We start from the raw sequence: 22,437 nt of genomic DNA on the forward strand, positions 1-22,437 counted from the left end.
TTGCAGTGTGGTCAGGAGCAGCGGGGAAGGAGATCCCGTGTCTCCTTGCTCCATCCCACCTTCTGCCCAAATGTTTAATTAGGGATGGATCCTAATTAGGATGGATCCAGATTGGGCGCATAGCCTCAGTATGCAGTATAATACTTTAGCCAGTCACTTTATTTGTGTATCTGTATACTGTATTCTTGGGACGCGGGTGGCGCTGTAGGTTAAACCACAGAGCCTAGGACTTGCTGATCAGAAGATTGGCGGTTCGAATCCCCGCGACAGGGTGAGCTCCCGTTGTTGGTCTCTGCTCCTGGCAACCTAGCAGTTAGAAAGCACGGCAAAGTGCAAGTAGATAAATAGGTCCAGCGGGAAGGTAAAGGGCATTTCCATGCGCTGCTGTGGTAGGGCAGAAGCGGCTTAGTCCTGCTGGCCACATGACCCAGAAGCTGTACACCAGCTCCCTCGGCCAATAAAGCGAGATGAGCGCCGCAACCCCAGAGTCGTCTGCAACTGGACCTAATGGTCAGGGGTCCCCTTTTCCCTTTATACAGTATTCTAAAAATTACTTTAAAGTGATGTTCACAACAAGCAAACCCACACCACCTTAATCATCAGTATGTTATTACCGTGCAACCAAAGGCAATTCAAAACAATTTAATAATAAATCCCAAATAAACTAGTGTTGTACCAAAACACACCATTCATAATTTATCACTAATACAAAGAGGAAAGGTCCCCCTGAACGTGGGGGCGGTGGCAACGGAATGAGCCCTTTTTAAAGGGCTGCGACATTTGGCACGCCACCCACACTTTGTCTATGCAAGTGGGTAGGAGGGCTGAGACTAAGAAAGGTCTCCCTGAGGCCACATGGTTCCCAGAAGAAGGAGAGGCTTCTGGATTCACATCAGTTTTCTTTGTTCTGCTTTTTCCATGGAAAGGAGCTAGGATCTGCAAGGAACTGAAACCTCATCCTTTGAAGAGCAGACGATCTTACTCAACTCTGCTTGGGCTTGTGAGATGCTGAGATGCACCTGTTTTTTTTCAGCCACAAGGATAAGGAATCAATTAATTAACTATTGACATTATTTAAAAAGCTGATTCTAACAATGCTGAATTGGATGTTATCCCTCTTTTCCTCCCAAAGGAGCCTAGGATGCCAAACATCAATGGTAAAAACAATATTCAGCAATCAAATGCCTGAATCTCAATAATGAGGGAGATCAATGCACTTCACCAGGATGGGCATTGCACAAACTTGGAGCCAGCACTGAGAAGGCCCTGTCATGGGTCAATGCCAACCAGCAGCCCTTAGTGGCAGCACCACAAATAAGACCTCACTTGCCAATTGTAGGGTCTGAAATGGTTGGTACACGTTTCAGCCACCTTTTTGTTGACATGGTCAAGATGGTTACGATTTGCTACTGCCCAGAGTTCTTACCGGGTAGTTTTGTAATTCTTGCAATCAATCAACGGAGCGAATGTTAGGTATGAAAAGTTAAATAGTCCAGGGCAAAAGGGATAAATTAATGGAGGACAGCAGGACCGGAAGGAATACATATTGCCATAAAAAATGGGAGACCCTCTAAGAGTCTCACATCACCCAGCTGCCCCACTGGGATGGGTGGGTGGAAGGAAGTATTCCCTTTCAGATAATTAGCTACTCATTCAAAATTGCATATACACAATTATGCTTTCAAGACTGTTTGCGCCTGCCAGTGTTTTGCAGTAGACATACTGCTTCATTTGCAAATTGGTTCATGCCACATAGCTTCCTGCTGAAAGCCTGTAACTTTTCATATGATAAATATCCCAGGTCTACTACTTTTTTGTCCCACTTTCATTGCACTACAGTGCAAGAGTTCTGCAGCTAGCAAAATGGTGGTAGCATTTGGGAGCTATCACAGAACAACTAATAAAGCAGAACGATGTCAGCCCAGCCCAGTATAAATTCACTATTACTGCATCAATGAGATGTTGCAGACTAAACCCCCACAACATTTTCGAGATGGCCTAAGGCAGTTGCCTGCAGTACTCCTGGCTCAATTTGCCCTATGGGTTAAACCGCAGAGCCTAGGGCTTGCCGATCAGAAGGTCAGTGGTTCGAATCCCTGCGACGGGGTGAGCTTCCGTTGCTCGGTCCCTGCTCCTGCCAACCTAGCAGTTCGAAAGCATGCAGTGCAAGTAGATAAATAGGTACCAGTCTGGCGGGAAGGTAAATGGCATTTCCGTGTGCTGCTCTGATTCGCCAGAAGCAGCTTAGTCATGCTGGCCACATGACCCGGAAGCTGTACGCCGGCTCACTCGCCCAATAAAGCAAGATGGGTGCCGCAATCCCAAAGTCCTCTGCGACTGTACCTAATGGTCCTTTACCTTTTATCAAAACTTCTAATCATAAAACTATATTATTTAGTCATTTATTTATTTCACTATTGTATGTATAATAATATTTTGACTGTAAAAGTTTTGAAGGGTGAGATACAAAGCCTTGGAGATGAAACTGACTGATGGTTCATCAAATAATACACTTTCCATACAACTATATGTTTCAAGCCATCATACCACTCAAACCTATAGAACAGTTACATCTAAATTCTACACACACACACACACATCTATAAATTATTTTTGAGGCAATGATGGACAATCTAGGTTCCTTAAAATCTCTGCGGAAATCAGATTTGAAGTATTATACTGAGCCAACTGAGTGGCATAAACTTTGGGGGAAATAGACAACTAAGACCATATCTGTAAGGTTGAAAGAAAACCACATAAAGATACTATCTTGTTGGTGTTGCACACCTCTCATATGCAATAAAAGAAACCCTCAATCAAACCCACTATATTGGAGAGGTTGCCCAGCGCTTGGGATCTTACAACCACATGTGGAACTGCATGGTGGTTCAAGGTTTTTGGAGTTTAATAATGGATGAAGTCTTATTACAAGTCAAGTGGTTTTCTGTGATCCCAGACTAGCATGGTTAAACTGAAGTTTTAAAGGGCTAATTGTTTAAAGAATTATTAATCCTTGTTTTGGTGACCATCAGACAAATTTTGGCTCAGATTTGGAATACAGCTGCCAATGCACTTGTGGAAAAACTAAGCAACTTACAGACAACACACTAAGGGCAATCCTGAAGAAACATGGTGCATTTTTATTCAACACATCAGAAACCGTGACATGACAAAGACACATCCATTGACTCATGGTAATCACTGGAGTAAATCCACTGAAACAATGAGCATCATATTTCCTAATGCCTTCAATATTTACACATGATTTGTTAAGCACCTGTATGTGAATATCTTATGCACATGGAGTGAATGGCAAGCAGGGTGCAGGCAATAGGGAGTTATTTCGAGTTAGACCATTTGTCTGTGTTTACTACTGAAAATGGATAGACTATAAAAATAAGAGTGAAGACTGAAAGAGTGGCAGAGCAACACAGGAACAGTGGAAGCTGCCTCATATGGAGTCAGGCCATTGGGCCATCTAGCTCTGTATTGTCCACACTGGCTGGCAGCAGCTCTCTGGGATTTTCAGACTGAACCTGGGGCCTTCTGCATGCAAGTCACGTGCTGCTGCTACTGAGCTACAGACCTTCCCAATAAACAATGATCCATCCATTGTTGACAGCTGTAAGAAAGAAAGGAACTATCTAGGCTGTAAGAAGCAATGGGGGGGGGGGGCTTTCTCAGCAGCTGCAGCCCAATTATGGACCACTCTGACCTGTGAACAGCAGTTGGCCCTCTCCCTCATTGTGTTTAGCTGGTCATTGAAGTCCTTTAATTACAGCAGGCTTTTATCATATAATGCAGGTAATGTGTTCATTAACACAGGAGTAGGGAGGAGGTTTGCTGATCTGTACCTGTTTATCATGCAAACTTTATCCGAAATGGTTCTTGTTTAATTAAATTTGAATGATCTCAGCCTGGTGTGGTGATTTGCAAAAATAATGTCACTGTTTTAGATTTTCCTGACAGTGGCAGTGATTGCGTCTTACATATTGGATATGGTTATTTCCCCACTTCTTTCTTATTCCCTTTTTCCTATTTACAGTGCTGCTATTGTTCTTGGTTAAAGGTAAAGGGACCCCAGACCATTAGGTCCAGTCGTGACCAACTCTGAAGCTGCGGCGCTCATCTCGCTTTTTTTAATTTTTTTTATTATTTTCAATGCAGAATCATAACAAAAATTACAAACATTGAATCCAAAATAGTACTATACAGACAAAAATCCCCGGCACATATAAAAATAAAAAAGAAGAAAACAAAAAAAAAGAAAAGAAAAAGAAAAAGAAAAAAAGGGGGCAAAGGAAACAAAACTAAACTAGACAAAAACGAAAAAACACACATCTACAGAGCAAAACCATATCATTACATACATAAACACAAATTGACTTCCTTTGTTCTAAGACCTCCAAATTTTTTTTTACTCTTACTGTATTGTTGTGTCTAATTAGATTACTTCCATATTTGTGCTTTTTTACATCATTTTTCTTGTTCTTTAACCCTGTAAAGCATCATTCATTACATACCAATATACTAGCTCCAGAACAATGTTTTTTCATATACTCTTTAGCACAACCCCATTCTTTTAATAATTTCTGGTCCGATTGTCCCCTTATGTAAGCTGTGAGTCTTGCCAGATTTATGTATTCACAAAGTTTAATTTGCCAATCTTTCACTGATGGAATTTTTCTGCCTTTCCAGTTTTTAGCTATAAGCATCCTGGCAGCTGTTGTTGCATAAAGGAATACTTTCCTTTGATTTTCGGGGATATCATTTGTAATTAAACCTAAAAGGAATGCCTCCGGTTTTTTACTAAAAGATATTTTAAACATCTTTTTGAGTTCTTCATAGATTTCATTCCAGAATTGTTTAATAGGTCGGCATTCCCACCACATGTGGAACATTGTTCCTATTTCTTTTTTACATCTCCAACAGGTATTCGATTTTAATTTGTAAATTTTAGCCAATTTTACTGGAGTTAAGTACCATTGGTACACCATTTTCATAAAATTTTCTCTTATTGTATAACATGCCGTGAATTTGATGTCATATTTCCATAATTTCTCCCATTGGTCCAGCCGAATTACATATCCTATATCACATGCCCATTTGATCATAACTTCTTTTACTTCTTCATCTTTAATTCCCATTCTAATAATAAATTATACATTCTGGATATATATTTTTTTGAGTTTTGTAATAATACTTTTTGTAATTTTGATTCTTCTTTTTCAAATCCTATTACTTTATCCTGGTTGAATATTTGTGCAATTTGGTGATATTGTAACCATGTGGTACAGTATTGGGTCACCTCATCGTATGGTCTTAGTTTTAATTGGCCCTGTTCTTCCTTTAGGAGCTGCTGGTAAGTTGCCATTCTTCCTATAGTATTTTTCTTTTTAACTGATATTACTTCTAGCGGTGAGACCCACCATGGGGTTTTTGGTTCTAACAACCTTCTATGTCTCACCCAGACCTTGTATAATGCATTTCTAATTATGTGGCTTAGAAATTCTTTATGGACTGCCACTTTGTTATAAATTAGATAGGCATGCCAACCATATCTGTTGTTCCATCCCTCCAAATCCAAAATGTCGCTGTTATCCAATTTGATCCAATCCTTGATCCAAGTAAAGCATGCTGCATCGTAATATAGTCTCAGGTCTGGGAGTCCAAAACCTCCCCGCTCTTTTATGTCAGTTAATAATTTATGTTTGATCCGTGGCTTTTTGCCTTGCCATATAAACTTTGTTAGGTCCATTTTCCATTTTTTAAAACAATCATCTTTACCTATTATGGGAATCATTTGAAAAAGGAACAGAAGTTTTGGTAAGATATTCATTTTAATAGCCGAAATTCTACCCCAGTGTGTTAATTTCAGTCTTGTCCAAGTTTCCATTTCTCTTTTTGTTTCTTCCCAATTTTTTTATAATTATCTTCAAACAAATTTATATTTTTCATTGTTATTTGTATACCTAAATATTTCACTTTTTTTACAATTTGTAATCCAAATTTTCCAGATGCCCCCATGTATAAGATGCCCCCTGTTTTGGGGGACTCAGATTTAAGAAAATGGGAGGAGATTGCCCCGTGTAAAAGAAGCCCCCTAATTTTTGACATTATTTTTAAGGGGAAAAACCTAGTCTTATGCATGGAAAAATACAGTAATTATTTTCAAATAGGTTAAGATTTCTTAAAGGTAAGGTAAAGGGACCCCTGACTGTTAGGTCCAGTCGTGACCGATTCTGGGGTTGCGGCGCTCATCTCGCTTTATTGGCTGAGGGAGCCGGCATAGAGCTTCCGGGTCATGTGGCCAGCATGACTAAGCCGGTTCTGGTGAACCAGACCAGCGCACGGAAATGCCGTTTACCTTCCCGCTGGAGCGGTACCTATTTATCTACTTGCACTTTCATGTGCTTTCAACAATGAGCATGGACCGAGCAACGGGAGCTCACCCCGTTGCGGGGATTCGAACTGTCGACCTTCCGATCAGCAAGTCCTAGGCTCTGTGGTTTAACTCACAGCGCCACCCACGTCCTTTGTTCTTGATTGCCCACCATCAAATAGCCATTGCTCCCAGGCACTTCTACTTTATAAGTTTTATTTGCTTGGGGTGGGAAACAGAACCATTTAAAATCATTGTCTTTGCATGTGAATGGCACAGATCATCAGGAATACACATCCCCCATGGGAAAAACCAGGCATCCAATCATCACCCTCACTCTCCCTTTCCCTTTTTGCAAATGTGGATGACCACATACAGGTGAAAAGTTGGCAAGGGAAGTATTTGCGAGTGGGGATTTCAACCTGGATCTACCCAGCCCTAGTCCATCACTCTGTTAGTCTGCTTTTGCAAAAGGAACTCTGTTTGTCACTGACTGCTGGGATTAAAAGGGGCAGGTATAAAGCTTCCTTTTTACTTTGAATCAGGTGACTTGTTGTGAAGTTTAGTATCCACAGCATACTGGCTCCCAACCAGCATTCCACTCGCAGATCATGTGCACATAAACAAAAGGACTGTCCTTACGCACCCTCTTCCTGCTCCTCCCCCTGTTCAAAAAGAATTTGCTCGCTAATCCTTCACTTAAGTAATTGGTGTGCAATGAGAGAACTCAGTCTTAAGGTGTGGTAACTTCAGGAATTCATCCTTCCACAATTGTCCAATTCATATGATTCAAATGCATGGCCGCGAGACAGATGGAAGGAGAGCAGAGCCCGCCAGCCAGGAACCATGGCCGTTGCATTGTGGGCTGCATTTTTGCTCTTTGTCGGTCACTCCTTCCAACTTGGTAAGTCTTTGATTCCTTAAGTTGGTGAAGAAAAGTTGACTAGCTGTTCTTGGCTCCTAGTGCCTGCACCAGGGATGGGGAACTTGGGGACTCCTCTGGAAGTTGTGGGACTCCACCTAAGCCTCCCAGCTAAGATGAAGGATGATGGGAGTGGTAGCCCAACAACATCTGAATGGCCATAGCTGCGCCCACCCCCATTTCTGGCAAAGAAAGAATGTGTCCTGAAGACCTTTGATCTATCTGTAGATAAAGATCCTTCCAGGGCTTTGCGGGGGGGGGGGGGATATAAGCTGAGAAGGAAATCCTGTTTTCCAATAAATTCATGCATGCAAGCACAGGAATATGATAACATCAAGCTTTGATAACATCAAGCAAAAACTGGCAAAAGGCAAAAGGCCAGCCTAGATGAAGTGATGCAATTAGGTAATTTTATGTTCTGGATTTAAGATAATTATGAGAGAGTAATGGAATATATGTGCGTCAATTAATTTTAGATGACCATGTCTATTACTTATATCAAAGTGTGATAAGCAAGAACTACTGAGTTCTGGGGTCCTTATTCTGCTGAGAGAACCGTGGGTGTCTGCCCCCAAAGCCCTGACCTGCCCACACACTGGTGAGGTGTTAATGAGGACGTATTGGTTCACATAGATCACAGAAACCTCATTTGATTTGTGCAGCATTCTAGATCTTCATGATTACCAGGACTCAGAATTACAAGGCATTAGAAAGTTGTGCTATATATGCAGGCATTTCTGAGTATTGCAACACAAACTTTGACCTTGGATAAGTCAAGGAAATGTCCTGCCCTATCATTGATTTAAGCTGATGGCTGTCAACTGAAATGATCAGCTGATATTTCCTCAAAGGAGAGGGTAAGGCAGGGGTCAGCAAACTTTTCCAGCAGGGGGGTGGTCTACTGTCCCTCAGATCTTGTGGGGGGCCGGACTATATTTTGAGGGGGGGGAATGAATGAATTCGTATGCCCCACAAATAACCCAGAGATGCATTTTAAATAAAAGGGCACATTCTACTCATGTAAAAACACACTGATTCCCGGGCTGTCCACGGGCCGGATTTAGAAGGCGATTGGGCCGGATCCGGCCCCTGGGCCTTAGTTTGCCTACCCATGGCATAAGGAAAGGGCTAGGGGGTGTCTTCCTGAAAAGGCAATCTACCTGTAAATTGTGGAGCTAGAGGTGGCCAGGAAGGAGGGCAGCAGAAAAGAAAGCAGTTCTACTTAGTATGGAGGCAGCCACAGTCAGAGGTGAAATGTGTCAGGAAATTAGAGAATCAAGTCAATGCAAAGAAAAGTTGAAAGCATCGGGATACCTTTAGCTAATTGAGGATTCCCTCTGTTCCAATCTCCCAAGCCTCCCAATTCAAAACTGGTTTCCTCAAACCCCTATCCTTTCAGACCCCATTCCTTCAGGTGAATTCATATCCATTTAGGAAATGTTCCCTTCAGGTACACAGAAAAAAAACTCTGCACTGTTGCTTTAAGAGCCACCTAACCTGTGGAACTGGATTTTTAGAGCTCCACCAGGAAGCTGTGCAGAGCTTTGCTTAATAAAGCTGTTACTTTAACCATCGGCTGTGTGGAGCAACCACCACCACCACCACTACTACTACTACTATTATTATTATTCATTTGTTCCCCACCAGTCACTCTGGGCAGCTTCCAGCATATGTCAAAACATAGTAAAACATTAAACCTTTAAAAAGCTTGCCTATACAGGACTGCATTCAGATGTCTCCTAACAGATATCTGTTCAACAGACAATACACAGCATACATCTGCAGCCTGTATAACGGGTGGGGAATTGGCCCATTTGGGTGGGGCTACCCACTTGTAACTCGTCTGACATCCGGTGATTCAAAGTTCCTTTGCAGTCCTGCTACTTATTTGGTAGATCTTTGAAGAAGATCTTCTGAATCCTGGTATGAGTTCAAACCAGATCTGCAAACCACAGGGTGGGTGAGACGCTAGATTCAGTTTGCATTTAAAGGTGACCTTACTCAATCTGCTCTTTCTAAAACACAGCCATGATTCAAAATTCACCCTTCTGTGAATTCTGCAACACAGTTCTCCGGCCAAGTTATCGGTACAAAAATGTGTATGTTTGGGTAAAATTAGCGAATGCAACTTACAAACATGCATCGTATTAGAGAAAATAGCTTTGGAATCACGTTATATTAAGCTACATTGCCTAGAAGAATGCTGGTGAATTTTCATGAGGACTTTTAAAAAAAGAAGCAAAATGCAAACTGCTATGGAAATATGGAGAACTTAACTAAATACTGGGGGTGGTGGTGAGAAATGGAGAGAAACCAAAACCCATCCCAACCATCTCACTCTGCATCTGGGCCTGGCTTGAATCCAGCCTTTCCCATCCCCTGAATTCTAAGTATATACAGTATTCATCAGGATTTATCCTTTTCAGCTGAAAGTAGCATATTTGGAGAGCTCTTTCCTTCCAGAGTTCTTGGTTTGTTCACTTCCCCCTTCTCATTCATTCTAAGGAATCCTGCTTCCTCCACAAAATGTGACACTAATTTCGGAGAACTTCTACACTTCCTTGACATGGCACCAGTCTCCAAACTCGACCAACAGCACTCAGTATGAGGTGGAGAAAAGTAATGGGTATGCTGACATTTTCTTTTCCAAGAACTACCTCTTTTGAACTTATACTGAACCAAACAATCAGTCCACCTAGCTAAGCGTTGTCAACACTGAGGGTCAAACTTGCCAAGAAGTTAACTGCGTGAGTGCAGCTAATGTTCCTGGTTTTTGTTATTTGTGCAGCAGCTGTAGGACTGTGGAATGATGGGGAGGGTAAGTTTCAGTCTATCCACCCACACTCCCAGTGCCACAGTACTGACCAAAATCACCGCTTGAAAATTATTTAGATTTCAAGGAAAGTCTCTATGGGTGTTAAGAGCAGTTTCCCTTGATGTGTTTTCTGGGGGGTGGGGGTGGTGCATAGGTGACAAAGGGCCTTTTCAGTTGTGGCTCCCCCATCTGTGCCACTCTCTTTTCAGAGGCCTTCAGGTAAAAACATACTTTTCCTTTCAGGCTTTTGATTGGACTACAGTGATGTTGCTTGCTTTTAGCTAGGTTGCCAATGTTTTCTGCTGCTCTTATTTCTTGTTGCTCCTTGTCCATTTTTTTTTAAATGAAGAACATATGTTTTCATGTAAATGTGTTTTTTCTACAATGTGTTTTAGTTGTTTATGCTTATGGTCTTAAATATGTTGCAAGCCTTTTGGATGCCTTTGTGCGCAACAAGAAAGGATCATGTTCAATAAATAACAACAACAACAACAACAGGGGGTAAATCAGTGCTCCAGGTATGGAGGTACACCATTGGCTCTATCCTGGCCACAGTCTTCCTGAAAGCAGTATCATTTTGATCATGACTGAAATCATGAACGAGAGATTAACTTTCAGGGTAAGCCCTGGCCCAAGCCATTTTGCCGCTAGAGGCAAAACCCCAGATGGCAACCCATGTGTCCTAGCCCTCAGCACCTTCTGGTGGCCAGCACTTGGCCCTGCTGGGTGCTCACTGTTGCTGGGTGCTTGCTCTTTGCTGCTCCTCAACCCCACCACTGGCACACTCATGGATGGCAGCAGCAAACCTATACTTACACCTGGGCTGCCCCAAAGAGGGCAAGCAAGAAGAAGGGGTGAAAAGAGGAGCCTGCCACAGCCATCCATGAGCCTGCCACTGCAGCTGCCAGAGTTGAGGAGCAGGAGGCAGCAAACACCCAGCAGAGGGTAGCACTCTGCAGCAGCGAAGGGCAGGAGCTGGCTTTGGCAACAGCAGTTCCACCTGTGAGGGGGGAGGCATGATGGTGTGGGGGTAGAAGGTGCAGCCCCCCACCTGACAAGCCTCTTGCTTGTCTTGCCACTTTGGGCAGTGGTGACTCTTCCTCCTCTCGGGGTGCTGCCCTTCACAGACAGGCTGGTTGTGGGTAGGGTGGAACAAATGCTAAGGCAAGAGATGTCATGGTACTATTACATCTTCTGCTTCTAAGTAACAGATCTTATCCTGACTGGATCAAAGAGCCGTCCTGCAGAAGAAGGAATCTCAGAGGAAACCAAAGCTGTCAGCTTCATCTGTCAGACGTTTTCAGTTTTTACCAAGCCAGGGTGAGAGCCCAGGATGGAGGCAGGTGGTCAGAATGGACCTATTCGGATTGGCTGCAGCCATACAAAGACAGTAAGGAAACCTTTTCTGTCGAAGACTTGAATTGGGTTAGGTGACCATGCATGTACTACTTTGCAGAAGAGAGGCGGCTCCTTCTGAAGGGGTGTCCTGTCCATCTCTGGTTTAAAACATAATGTAATGTAAACATGGATTTAATATGGCACGTCGTCTAGTCCTGACATTCAGAAGAAAGCGCAGAGATTAAAAGTGCTGACGATGGCGAGATCTGAGTTGCCTGTTCTGCCTGGGGCACTGAAAGGTGAAAGGGAACCAGCCAAATGTATCTCCTTCTTTTCCTCTCTCTTTACAGCTGTTGTTGGCCCCCTCATTCTCTCTCTGGCTGCTGCAGATCGCAACATTACGGTATCCATCTCTATGCCCCAGATCCTACTGAAGGAAAATGACTCACTGGATTTTACATCCCTTCTAAAGATCCTGATCATCCTCAGTAGTGAAGGGGGAGATTTCCAGAACGTAATGTTGTGTGAAGATGAACTGAACAGCTGTTGGGTTTGTTGTTGTTGTTGTTGTTGTTGTTGTTGTTGTTGTTGAACAAGATTCTCCCTTTCCTTGATGCCCATTTCCTTGAACCAGGCAGATTGTATTGAATGGGTTCACACAGGGGTGGAGAACCTCAGGGCCAGAGGCTGAAGGCGTCCTTCCTTGGTCCTTGAAACTCTGTCCTGGCCACCCTACTCATTGTCCTTGCTTCGCATGCCAAGTGTTTTTGCCTGGCTGGAATGTTTCCCTTAACATTGATAATATTTCTTGCTTGCCTAGATGGAAGATAGTAGAAACTAGCCTATTGTACAAAAGGGGAAGTTGTGTTTGTTGGTCCACCCACTTTTGCCCTGGCCCCACCCAGCACAGGCGTATGGCCCAGAAAGTGCTACAATTCTGAATTGTTTAACGGTTAATCCATCTTTGCAGGGGCCTCTGGGAATTGTAGCTGTGAGAGGAATAGGTGGTGTCCTAGCAACTCCCAGCACCCTTAGAAAACTGAAATTCCCAAGATACTTTGAGAGAAGCCATGACTGTTTAAAGTGGCGTGAAACTGCTTTAAATATATAGTGCAGATGGATCTTAGTGGAACTTACTTCTGAGAAGAGATGCATAGGACAACAGTGCAACTGGGTTTTCTTTCTTTCCTTTTTGTAGAGGCTAAATTTGGACCAGGGATTTCCTGATCCACAACTCAGTTTCTTAGCCATTAAGCCACAACAGAAATATCTAATTGTGGTTTCCACTGACCTTCCTCAACATGAATGACCACCAGATCCAATTGGAATACTGCTCCCACCATCCCTGACAACTGGCAATGTTGGCTGAGGCTGATGGGAGTTGTAGTCCAACATCTGGAGAGCACTAAGTTGAAGAAAACTTGTTTGCCCACAGCCTTATCTAAAGGCTTCCAGTTTAAAAACTGACCTTAAAAGTGACAGTAGCCTTTTGTTGTTTCTAAGAGCATGCATCTGCTTTGACACCCTGTGTGTCTTCTTTCCCAAGATGGATAGCAAACAAAGAAGAATAAATGTAACAAAACACACCTTTAAGAATGTGAAGCCAAATACCAATTATTGCGTCAAAGCAGAAGTTGCCAACCAGCCAACCAGGGAAGCTGTGCGGTGTATTAAAACACCACCTAGCTCAACAGGTAAGAGACAAAGAGACTTCACCCCCACTCACTTTGGACTGGGGTAATCTACCTAATCTTTGCTTTTTTTGTGCACCACCCCAATATCTCAATGTGCAAGAGACTCCAGGGGTGCCTGTGCTTACCCAGGGTTCAGTTTCCTAGGAATAAAGGTCAGCAGAGACTGTGCTGTCTTTAGAAGATGTGGCTTTATGTGGCGGCTAACAGATTGAGGTTGAATCCTGACAAGACAGAAGTACTGTTTTGGGGGGACAGGAGGTGAGCAGGTGCGGAGGACTCCCTGGTCCTGAATGGGGTAATTGTGCCCATGAAGTACCAGGTGCGCAGCCTGGGAGTCATTCTGGACTCACGAATGACGCATGGAGGTACAGGTCAATTCTGTATCCAGGGCAGCTGTTTACCAGCTCCATCTGGTACGCAGGCTGAGACCCCATCTGCCTGCGGACTGTCTCATGAGAGTGGTGCATGCTCTAGTTATCTCTCACTTGGATTACTGCAATGTGCTCTATGTGGGGCTACCTTTGAAGGTGACCTGGAAACTACAACTAATCCAGAATGCGGCAGCTAGACTGGTGACTGGGAGTGGCCACTGAGACCACATAACACCGGTCTTGAAAGATCTACATTGGCTCCCAGTACATTTCCGAGCTGGGGAAGCGGGTGGCGCTGTGGGTAAAACCTCAGTGCCTAGGACTTGCCGATCGTATGGTCGGCGGTTCAAATCCCCGCGGCGGGGTGAGCTCCCGTCGTTCGGTCCCAGCTCCCGCCCACCTAGCAGTTTGAAAGCACCCCTAAGTGCAAGTAGATAAATAGGTACCGCTTTATAGCAGGAAGATATACGGCGTTTCCGTGTGCTGCGCTGGTGCTGGTTTGCCAGAGCAGCTTCGTCACGCTGGCCACGTGATCCGGAAGTGTCTCCGGACAGCGCTGGCTCCCGGCCTCTTAAGTGAGATGAGCGCAGAACCCTAGAGTCAGACACGACTGGCCCGTACGGGCAGAGGTACCTTTACCTTTACCTTTACATATCCGAGCACAATTCAAAGTGTTGGTGCTGACCTTTAAAGCCCTAAACTGCTCCAGTATACCTGAAGGAGCATCTCCACCCCCATCATTCTGCCTGGACACTGAGGTCCAGTGCCGAGGGCCTCCTGGCGGTTCCCTTGCTGTGAGAAGCTAAGTTACAGGGAACCAAGCAGAGGGCCTTCTCGGTAGTGGCACCCGCCCTACGGAATGCTTTCCCACCAGATGTCAAAGAGAAAAACAACTACCAGACTTTTAGAAGACATCTGAAGGCAGCCCTCTTCAGGGAAGCTTTTAATATTTAACAGAACAGACCATTGTATTTTAATATTTGTTGGAAGCTGCCCAGAGTGGCTGGGGAAACCCAGCCAGATGGGCAGAGTATAAATTATAAATAATAATAATAATAATAATAATAATAATAATAATAATAATAATAATAATTTTGGCTTTATGCACAATCCCTGGAACATAACCCCTGCGTAAGTTGAGAGTCACCTGTATACTGAAAATATAAAAGTGGGATGGCTGTCTCCTCCACTCCTCTAAATATGGACTAAATTAAGATTTCAATATCTTTTTTAAAAAATAATATTTTTTATTAAGCTTTCCATTTTAACAATCCAATCAGATCACATTGCATATTCCAAATTATACAAATACATCTCATATAGTCCAAATATTCTGCCAAATTATAAATTTTTGTTGCGGCTTCCCATGCTTCAATTTCAGTGGGGTCCAATCATCTTATGTTTCCACTGCCTTGAGTTTACAATAGTTCCTTCTTTAAATCTTCCTGTTGTTATCCTTCCTAAGATTTCAATATCAAGGCCGTCAGGATTAGCTTTCCAAAGGTTAAACTGCAATGGACCTACTTATTCCCCGGGAAAAGCCCTCATTCACAATCCTGATACAATGGTATTTCAGTTTATGAACTTAATCCGTTCCGGAAGTCCATTCTTAAATTGAAACCATTCTTAAACCGAGGCGCGCTTCCACTAATGAGGCCTTCCACGGCCGGTGCCCTTCCACTGTTTGGATTCCGTTCTTAGATTGAGGTAAAGTTCACAAACCGGAACACTGCTACCAGTTTTGCAGAGTTTGTAAAATGAATCATTCATAAACAGGACTGTTCTTAAACCGGGGTACCACTGTAGAATAGAATGGTGTTAACTGAAGAAAGGTTATTTTTTCTCCCAACTTTTCTTACCCCATTTCAGGTGTCTATTGGACCCTTTCTGTTATAGTGTTGGCCTCTGTTTTTGGACTCATCCTGTTGAGTGGGGTTGGAAAGACTTTCCTTAAGCAGTACGTGCAACTGAGCACCTCAGAAATGGATCTGCCCAAATCCCTGGTGAGTAGTAATTGTTTGCTTCAGCTTGGCACAAATATCAACAGATCTGCATCCTTTTTTGATAGAATGTATGCTTTGAGCCGCCTGCCAACCTAGCAGTTCGAAAGCACCTCCGGGTGCAAGTAGATAAATAGGGACCGCTTACCAGCGGGAAGGTAAACGGCGTTTCCGTGTGCGGCTCTGGCTCGCCAGAGCAGCGATGTCACGCTGGCCACGTGACCCGGAAGTGTCTCCGGACAGCGCTGGCCCCTGGCCTCTTAAGTGAGATGGGCGCACAACCCCAGAGTCTGTCAAGACTGGCCCGTACGGGCAGGGGTACCTTTACCTTTACCTTTACCTTATGCTTTGAGCCAACTCTCTTGTGGACACATACAGCTGTTGTTGTTGTTGTTGTTGTTGTTGACAGGGACCCAAGGCAATTTACAGATAAAAATAAGAACAGCAAAAAACATAGAAAAAATAACAATTAAACGTGTGTGTGTGTGTGTGTGTGTGTGTGTGTGTGTAGAAGCTGTCAGTTCCCCCAAGCCTGTTGGAACAGGCTATAATTCTTACATGCATCGTCCTTCGACATCAGTGTTTTGCATACCCTACAATTTTAAACCAGTTGCCACCTGTGAAAGTCTCAATCTACATTTGCAGCAAAGTGAGTTGGTAGTGAGGAGAAGAATCCTGAAGTGATAGGATGAACTGTGTCATTTCAGACTGCAGGTGGAAGAAATTGCAGTCTTGAATGCTCCCCTCTGGGTGGGTGGGGAGAATCCCCTTGCAAAAAGACATCTAGCATAGCAAGAAGCAAGCTGGAATAGAAGCTTTTTCACTGATGCTTTTATTAATAGGCAGTGTTTAAAAAAATAATGGGGGAGCCTTAATATTGTGGAGCCGCAGATTGAAAAAACAGAACAAGCAGTGTGCCATTCATGGGAAGGCTTGGACAAATAAGAGAGCCTTCATCTGGCACCTGAGCAACTGGAGAGAGTATTTAACAAATGGGAGAAGCCCCTCTCTAGCTAGTCACTACCTGTCTTGCCTTTGAAGAGAGGGGTGCCTAGAGAAGGACCTCTGATGGACCTATTTTTGCCCATGAAATTTTATGCTGTAGCATACTGCCCTGTTGAATTTCTTCCTGGTTTACATAGGAGCAACAATCTGTTAATTTCTCCACAGGTTTTTCTGAACAGGAATTCATCTCATCAGATACCTGCACTTCACTTGGAAGCTGATTCCGTAGTTTTCATCTCAACTACTGTGCAGCTGCCCTTGGAAGACGGTCTGCCAACAGAGCAGGAGAACCCCCAGTTCCAACTGATTCCAGGCAGTTTAGGTGCTCAGGGATCAAGTGACTATTGTCCAAATGGTTTTGATAAGGGCAATGAGGACCCCTCTTGCTTGTCAGTTGCTGTTGTAGACTCCCTCTCCTCAGGAGGGCTGGTGAGGGAAGATTATTCAGCTGATGAGGACTACAGAAGTGCTCTGGGGCTCTTGGAATCTTCTGAACACCCATCACCATCACCATCACCGGGAGGATTTCATTTTGGTGGCTTGGAGACAGTCTCTTGGGAATGCAGAACTAGCTATAAAAGTGGCCAAGTGAGATGGCTGCCTTCATCTGGGGCTGATATTCCCCTCAGCTCTTTGAAGCTGCAGGCTCATCTAGACACACAAGGCCTTGTGTACAGTCCAGGACCTTCTGATATAGTGAAAGGCTGCGATACCTACCCAGAGGCCCCAGCCAAGCAGGTCGCTGAGTTACAGGTGTACCAGGATCAGAGCAGTTTCTTGGAAGATGCAGAGCTTTGTAGCAGCTCCAGCCTGGAAGCCAAAGACACAAAGGCAATGAGTTTCCCTGGCTATGAACTCCACCCACCCATCCTTTTCTGTGAAACGTAGTTTTTTGATGTGTCAAATAAGCAACTGGGAAATGCAGAAACCCCAGCTGCTGTCTCACCTTGCAGGAGAAGGTGGGAGCTGAAGAAGAAAGAGAGAGGTCTGTCCTGACGGGTCTTCAAAAGGGTTACTGGCCTCTCTTTCCCTCCCCTCCCACTATATCCCACTATATTTTGCTTCCTGACATGCACAGTTCCACCCTCCTCCAGCTCGCCACCTCACCCTGATCCCTGGCAACTGATGTCTCACTCTGCCTAATGGTAGGGCAGGCACTGAGGATGGTGAGACAGCAATCTGACTCATGAACCTACCTAATCCAAATGTAGCCATGTAACTGGAGTGCACAAAGGAGAGCCAGATAATTGTAAGAAGGAGTAATGGTAGAATTCCTCCTCCTCATGTGCCTCATGTGTGTTAACCCTTACGTACTACCAAGGCTCCAAGGATACTCCAAACTAGGAACTTTGGGTTTTACTGTATTTGAAAATTCATTGTTAGATTTGTAGATCTTGTGTTCCCAAACTGTGTGGCTGCTGTCAGTGGGTCTTTTGCACTCATCATCTTTCCAGTTCCCATATCAATGTTATAGAAACTGGGGTTCGCTTTTACAGCTGAAGTCCCACTCAAGGGGCTCAGAATTCCCCAAGGTCTGCTCTCAGAAAAATAAAAGGAGACAACAACCAAGTAAAGGTAAGCAAGGCTGGCTGCTAAGCCTGATCCTTATTGAATGGTTGCAACAGAGATTCCCCCCTCCTCCAACAGGAAGAAGAGCCGCAAACAAAGTGGGTAGCAAGTTCTAAAACTTCAGAAAGTGTCCCATCCTCTTTACAGAAAGACCACCCAGAAATGTAATAAAAAGGGATTGTTCTGTGAAATCGGGAGCATGCATGGATTACATGCTTTCCAACTTGTCTATCATGATATTTTATAAATTGCTTGTCTCACCCATTCATACTCCGGACACATTTACCATTCCTGTAGATATTGCAACCATCTCTGTCTCCTCTTCTTTCTTAGCCTATTCTTCTTGCACTGACTCAAATCTCTCCCCCTTTATACACAAAAGAACTACATTTGGCAGGTTTCACCTTCTTCTGGCAAGTACCAAACCTGCCAGTTGCCCATCAGCAGTACATTTAGGAGTTCCTCACTACATAGGTGGCTGCCGGAGTCCAATTTGGAACGAACCTGGCTCCTCCATTCCCCTTTTGGCTCACTATAACATTTTGACATGAGTATCATTCATAAAAGACATTATTCGTTTATAAAAAACATCTTATTTTCTAAGAGGAAGGTTATAAATTGATTCTTTTTGGGTGGCATGTGCATTCCATTTACAGCATATATTCTCCCTGGTTGATGCTTGATGGAAGGTGCTGACAGCTCAACAACGGAGTGTTAATTATGTATCTGCACCGTTCTGCAAGGTGCTCACTATTGCAAAGAAGAAGCTAGCAAGGAGGGCAAAGGCATAGGTTCCTAAGGAAAAACGTGGTTTTTTTAAAAAAAGAATAGCATCTTGGTGGCCATGCTTGTGAACTCCTGTTACCTTGGAACAGTTCCTGTGACATCAGTACAATAATGCTTCCAACCTTGCTAGAAGGTACCTACGCATTCCACTTACCTGAAACAGGAAATTTCCACCATGCCTGGACCTTACCAGAGTTCCACTTTTGTGCAGTGCTGGTTTATTCCTTGCAGTTGTACATAGGAGGGTGTCTCCAGACTGTAAGTCTCTTGTGGGAGGGATTCAAATTGTGCAATTAAAGTAGATAAAAGTGCTCTGCTGTCCTTGGCCTGACCTGAAGGCATCAATAATGATGGGAGTGGGGGAATTAAATCTCAAGGATGCACAGACATAAAGTGGCTACAATATTTGTCCAGTGCATTTTGAACACACTTATTCAGCGGCCCTGCATGCAAGAACAACGAACATACCTTATTGAAACATTTAAACAATATGCAAATATTGTTGAAACTAATATTATTAAAGCAGACCCTTTGTAAATATATGCCGGTTGGCTACATTATTCCAAATATCAGAGCCACTATGCCGCTCACTGAGGAGAGTGTTGTGTGCTCAGGCCTTGCTTGCACAACGCTCTCCTCATCAACTGATATTCAGTGAAAGAAAACTAAGCCTCCCTTGACTAGGCCAAGGCGCACCTCATCTATCATTCGTTTTCCAGAGTTCAGTCAAATGCCTTTACAAAGGCTTTACTTGGACAGACAACATTACAACATTGAGAGTAGTGAGGATTTTGAAGGAGGCCTGGGTTTCAGTTCTTATATTGCTTTTAAAAAGTGCAGATTAGGTAAATTTGCCTTTAAATGAGAAACTGGGTCAAATTTCTTCCCCATCCCTACTCATCATTGACCCTTTGAGTCTTCTGATTCAACATGCAGTGGTGCCTTGGGTTATGAACTTAATTCGTTCCGGAAGTCTGTTCTTAACCCGAAACCGTTCTTAATCTGAGGCACGCTTTCGCTAATGGGGCCTCCCGCTGGTGCACGATTTCCATTCTCATCCTGGAGCAAAGTTCGCAATCCGAGGTACTACTTCCGGGTTAGCGGAGTTTGTAACCCGAAGTGTTTGTAACCCAAAGCATTTGTAACCCGAGGTACCACTGTATAATGATAACAGCAAAACACCTTCCCATTATTTTTCTCCTCCCACAACATGATGGAAGTCTGAGGAGCTACCAGGTGTGGCATGAGATTTTATGCCAGCAGCACCTTTTAGGCGTCGTAATGGCAGACCCTCCAAACACCCCTGTTTTCCAGGGACAGTCCTGGATTTACAGAAGCTGTTTCCGTTTCTGATTTGATCTCAGAATGTCCTGCTTTTTCTTAGGATGTCCCTATTTTCATCAGAGGGTATGGAATTATGCAACCCCCAGCCCAAGGAGATAAGTAACTATACAACCTTTATAAGGCATCTTAAGGCACCCCAGTATAGGGAAGATTTTTTTAAAATGCTTAATGTTTTTTAAAAATATTTTTGTATATGTTGGAAGCCGCCCAGAGTGGCTGGGGCAACCCAGTCAGATGAGCTGGACATAAGTTGTTGTTGATGGTGATGGTGGTGAATAGGACGTCCCTATTTTCATTGGAGAAATGTTGGAGGGTATGTAATGGTACCATAGGGAGGGAGCTGCCTTTTCCCAGTTCAGATTATCTGCCCATGTAGTCCGATCTTGTTTACTCTCTCAGGCTGCGCAGAGTAAACAAGGTTATTCACTACTCTTTGGCTGATCTGTGGCTTTGTTTAAGCAAACGATGCTTGTTTACCTTGGATGGGCGTCATGGCCTTAGATAGCTTCAACTCAGCCAGAGCAATGGAAGGGAAATATATGCTTGGAACTTGTCTTAATTTATGTATTTTTATATTTCCCACACCTTCAACATAGGTACACTGATGTTCCCAGGGCAGCTAACTGAATAGGAAAAAAATGAATGTCTAATTTAAAAGTAGTAGTTGTAGTAGAGCATAGAAATGAATACAGGAAATTAAAATCACAAACTGAAGCAGAAACAGCCTATGGTAATAGAAAAAATATTTACAGGAGCAGGTCCTAAAGGGCCGGAGAAACTGGTTGTTTCATGACTGGATTACTGCAATGAGCTCTATGTCGGTCTTCTGTCACATTTGGTCTGGAAGTTGCAGTTAGTGCAGAATGCAGCAGAACAACAGGAGGCCTTGTCAGATTATAACACCTGTGCTCTGCACAGGTTACTGATTTTCAACGGGGTCAAGTTCAGGGTGTTGCTATTAGCCTATAAAGCCATTGACAACTTGGGATCAGTTTACCACTCAACCAGTTCTATAGGTGGAATTGGCACGACTAAAGCTGCTACATAATACCCATTCTGCATTTGTAAGAATTTGATTGTTTAGTACGGCAGCACATGCACTTTAGAACTCCCTTCCTATTAACATCAAGCAGGAGCCTTCGCTGTGGTCTTTTCAGAGCCTGCTAAAAATAAATAAATTATTTTTTAGACAAGCCTACCCAGAAGCTTAGAAAGCAGAGGTGATTTTAATCTGTTTTAGTGTATTAACTTTTGTATGTTTTAAAGTAGGGTTGTGATGTTTTTCTTGATTTCAATTGCTTAAATTTTTTGTAAAACACTTTGAGTTTTATGTTGTTGTTTTTTACAGTCAAGCAGTGTATAAATTTTATAAAATAAATAAATAAAACACAAATGCATTTACCCAGCATCTTGAGTATAAGGAGGTCTCTCAGTTGACCTTTTTAGGGAGGGCATTCCATACAGCAGTAGGGAGGGATGGATGGATGCATAAATTGCAGTTTCTCCCCATTGTTCATTTCCCCAGCCTTAAGTTTAGTATTCTACATTTTTAGATCAGGTTGTTGTTGTTTTTTTAAAGTCCTCATGAAATTTGTCAGCATTTCACTGCAAATTTCTCCCGTTGAGTACACCATTTTGCAAGCAATTTCCCCTCCCCCATGTAATACATTTTATATTGTTCTCATGGATACATGGCAAGGCTGCCATATTTCATTGACATAGCTGGAATATGGCAGTTGGAATCGGTGTGTCTGGGCATCTGAATAGATTTTGTCAAAAATCCTTAAAAATAGTTTCAAAAACTTTGGGCAAAAAAATAGCTCAACAACTGTTGCGTTCGGATTTTCACTTTTTGAAATATGGCAACCCTAATTATGATTTTTTAAATGCACACTTACCCCAATCTACACATTATTTGGTTGCAGAACTGCATTGTAAAAATTAGATAAGTACAAATTTAGAAGGTTGGTTGTGTTTGGGTTCACATATCATTTCAGACCATAAAGAAGGCTGATCATAATCAAAGAATTGATGCTTTTGAATTATGGTGTTGGAAGAGACTCTTGAGAGTCCCATGGACTGCAAGAAGATCAAACCTCTCCATTCTGAAGGAAATCAGCCCTGAGTACTCACTTGAAGGACAGATCGTGAAGCTGAGGCTCTAATACTTTGGCCACCTCATGAGAAGAGAAGACTCTCTGAAAAAGACCC

At 43.3% G+C, this 22,437-nt stretch overlaps 1 protein-coding gene across 2 annotated transcripts; it reads left to right on the top strand.

Moving 5' to 3' along the window:
• The first annotated feature begins 6,561 nt into the window (after positions 1–6,561).
• LOC310836400 (uncharacterized protein) lies at positions 6,562–19,193 on the top strand. Of its 2 annotated transcripts, none has more exons than XM_083721519.1 (7): positions 6,562–7,286; positions 9,810–9,930; positions 11,331–11,509; positions 11,808–12,007; positions 13,004–13,151; positions 15,392–15,525; positions 16,693–19,193. In XM_083721519.1, the coding sequence occupies exons 1-7, from the start codon at positions 7,229–7,231 to the stop codon at positions 17,413–17,415; spliced, it is 1,563 nt and encodes a 520-aa protein (XP_083577645.1). In that variant the 5' UTR covers positions 6,562–7,228; the 3' UTR covers positions 17,416–19,193. The 2 variants fall into 2 exon arrangements, with proteins under 2 accessions (XP_083577645.1, XP_083577644.1); XM_083721518.1 differs by having other exon boundaries at positions 6,564–7,286; positions 11,325–11,509.
• Positions 19,194–22,437: the final 3,244 nt, after the last annotated feature.

This window comes from Podarcis gaigeae, assembly GCF_964106915.1.
Source record: "Podarcis gaigeae genome assembly, chromosome: Z".
Lineage (NCBI taxonomy): Eukaryota > Metazoa > Chordata > Lepidosauria > Squamata > Lacertidae > Podarcis > Podarcis gaigeae.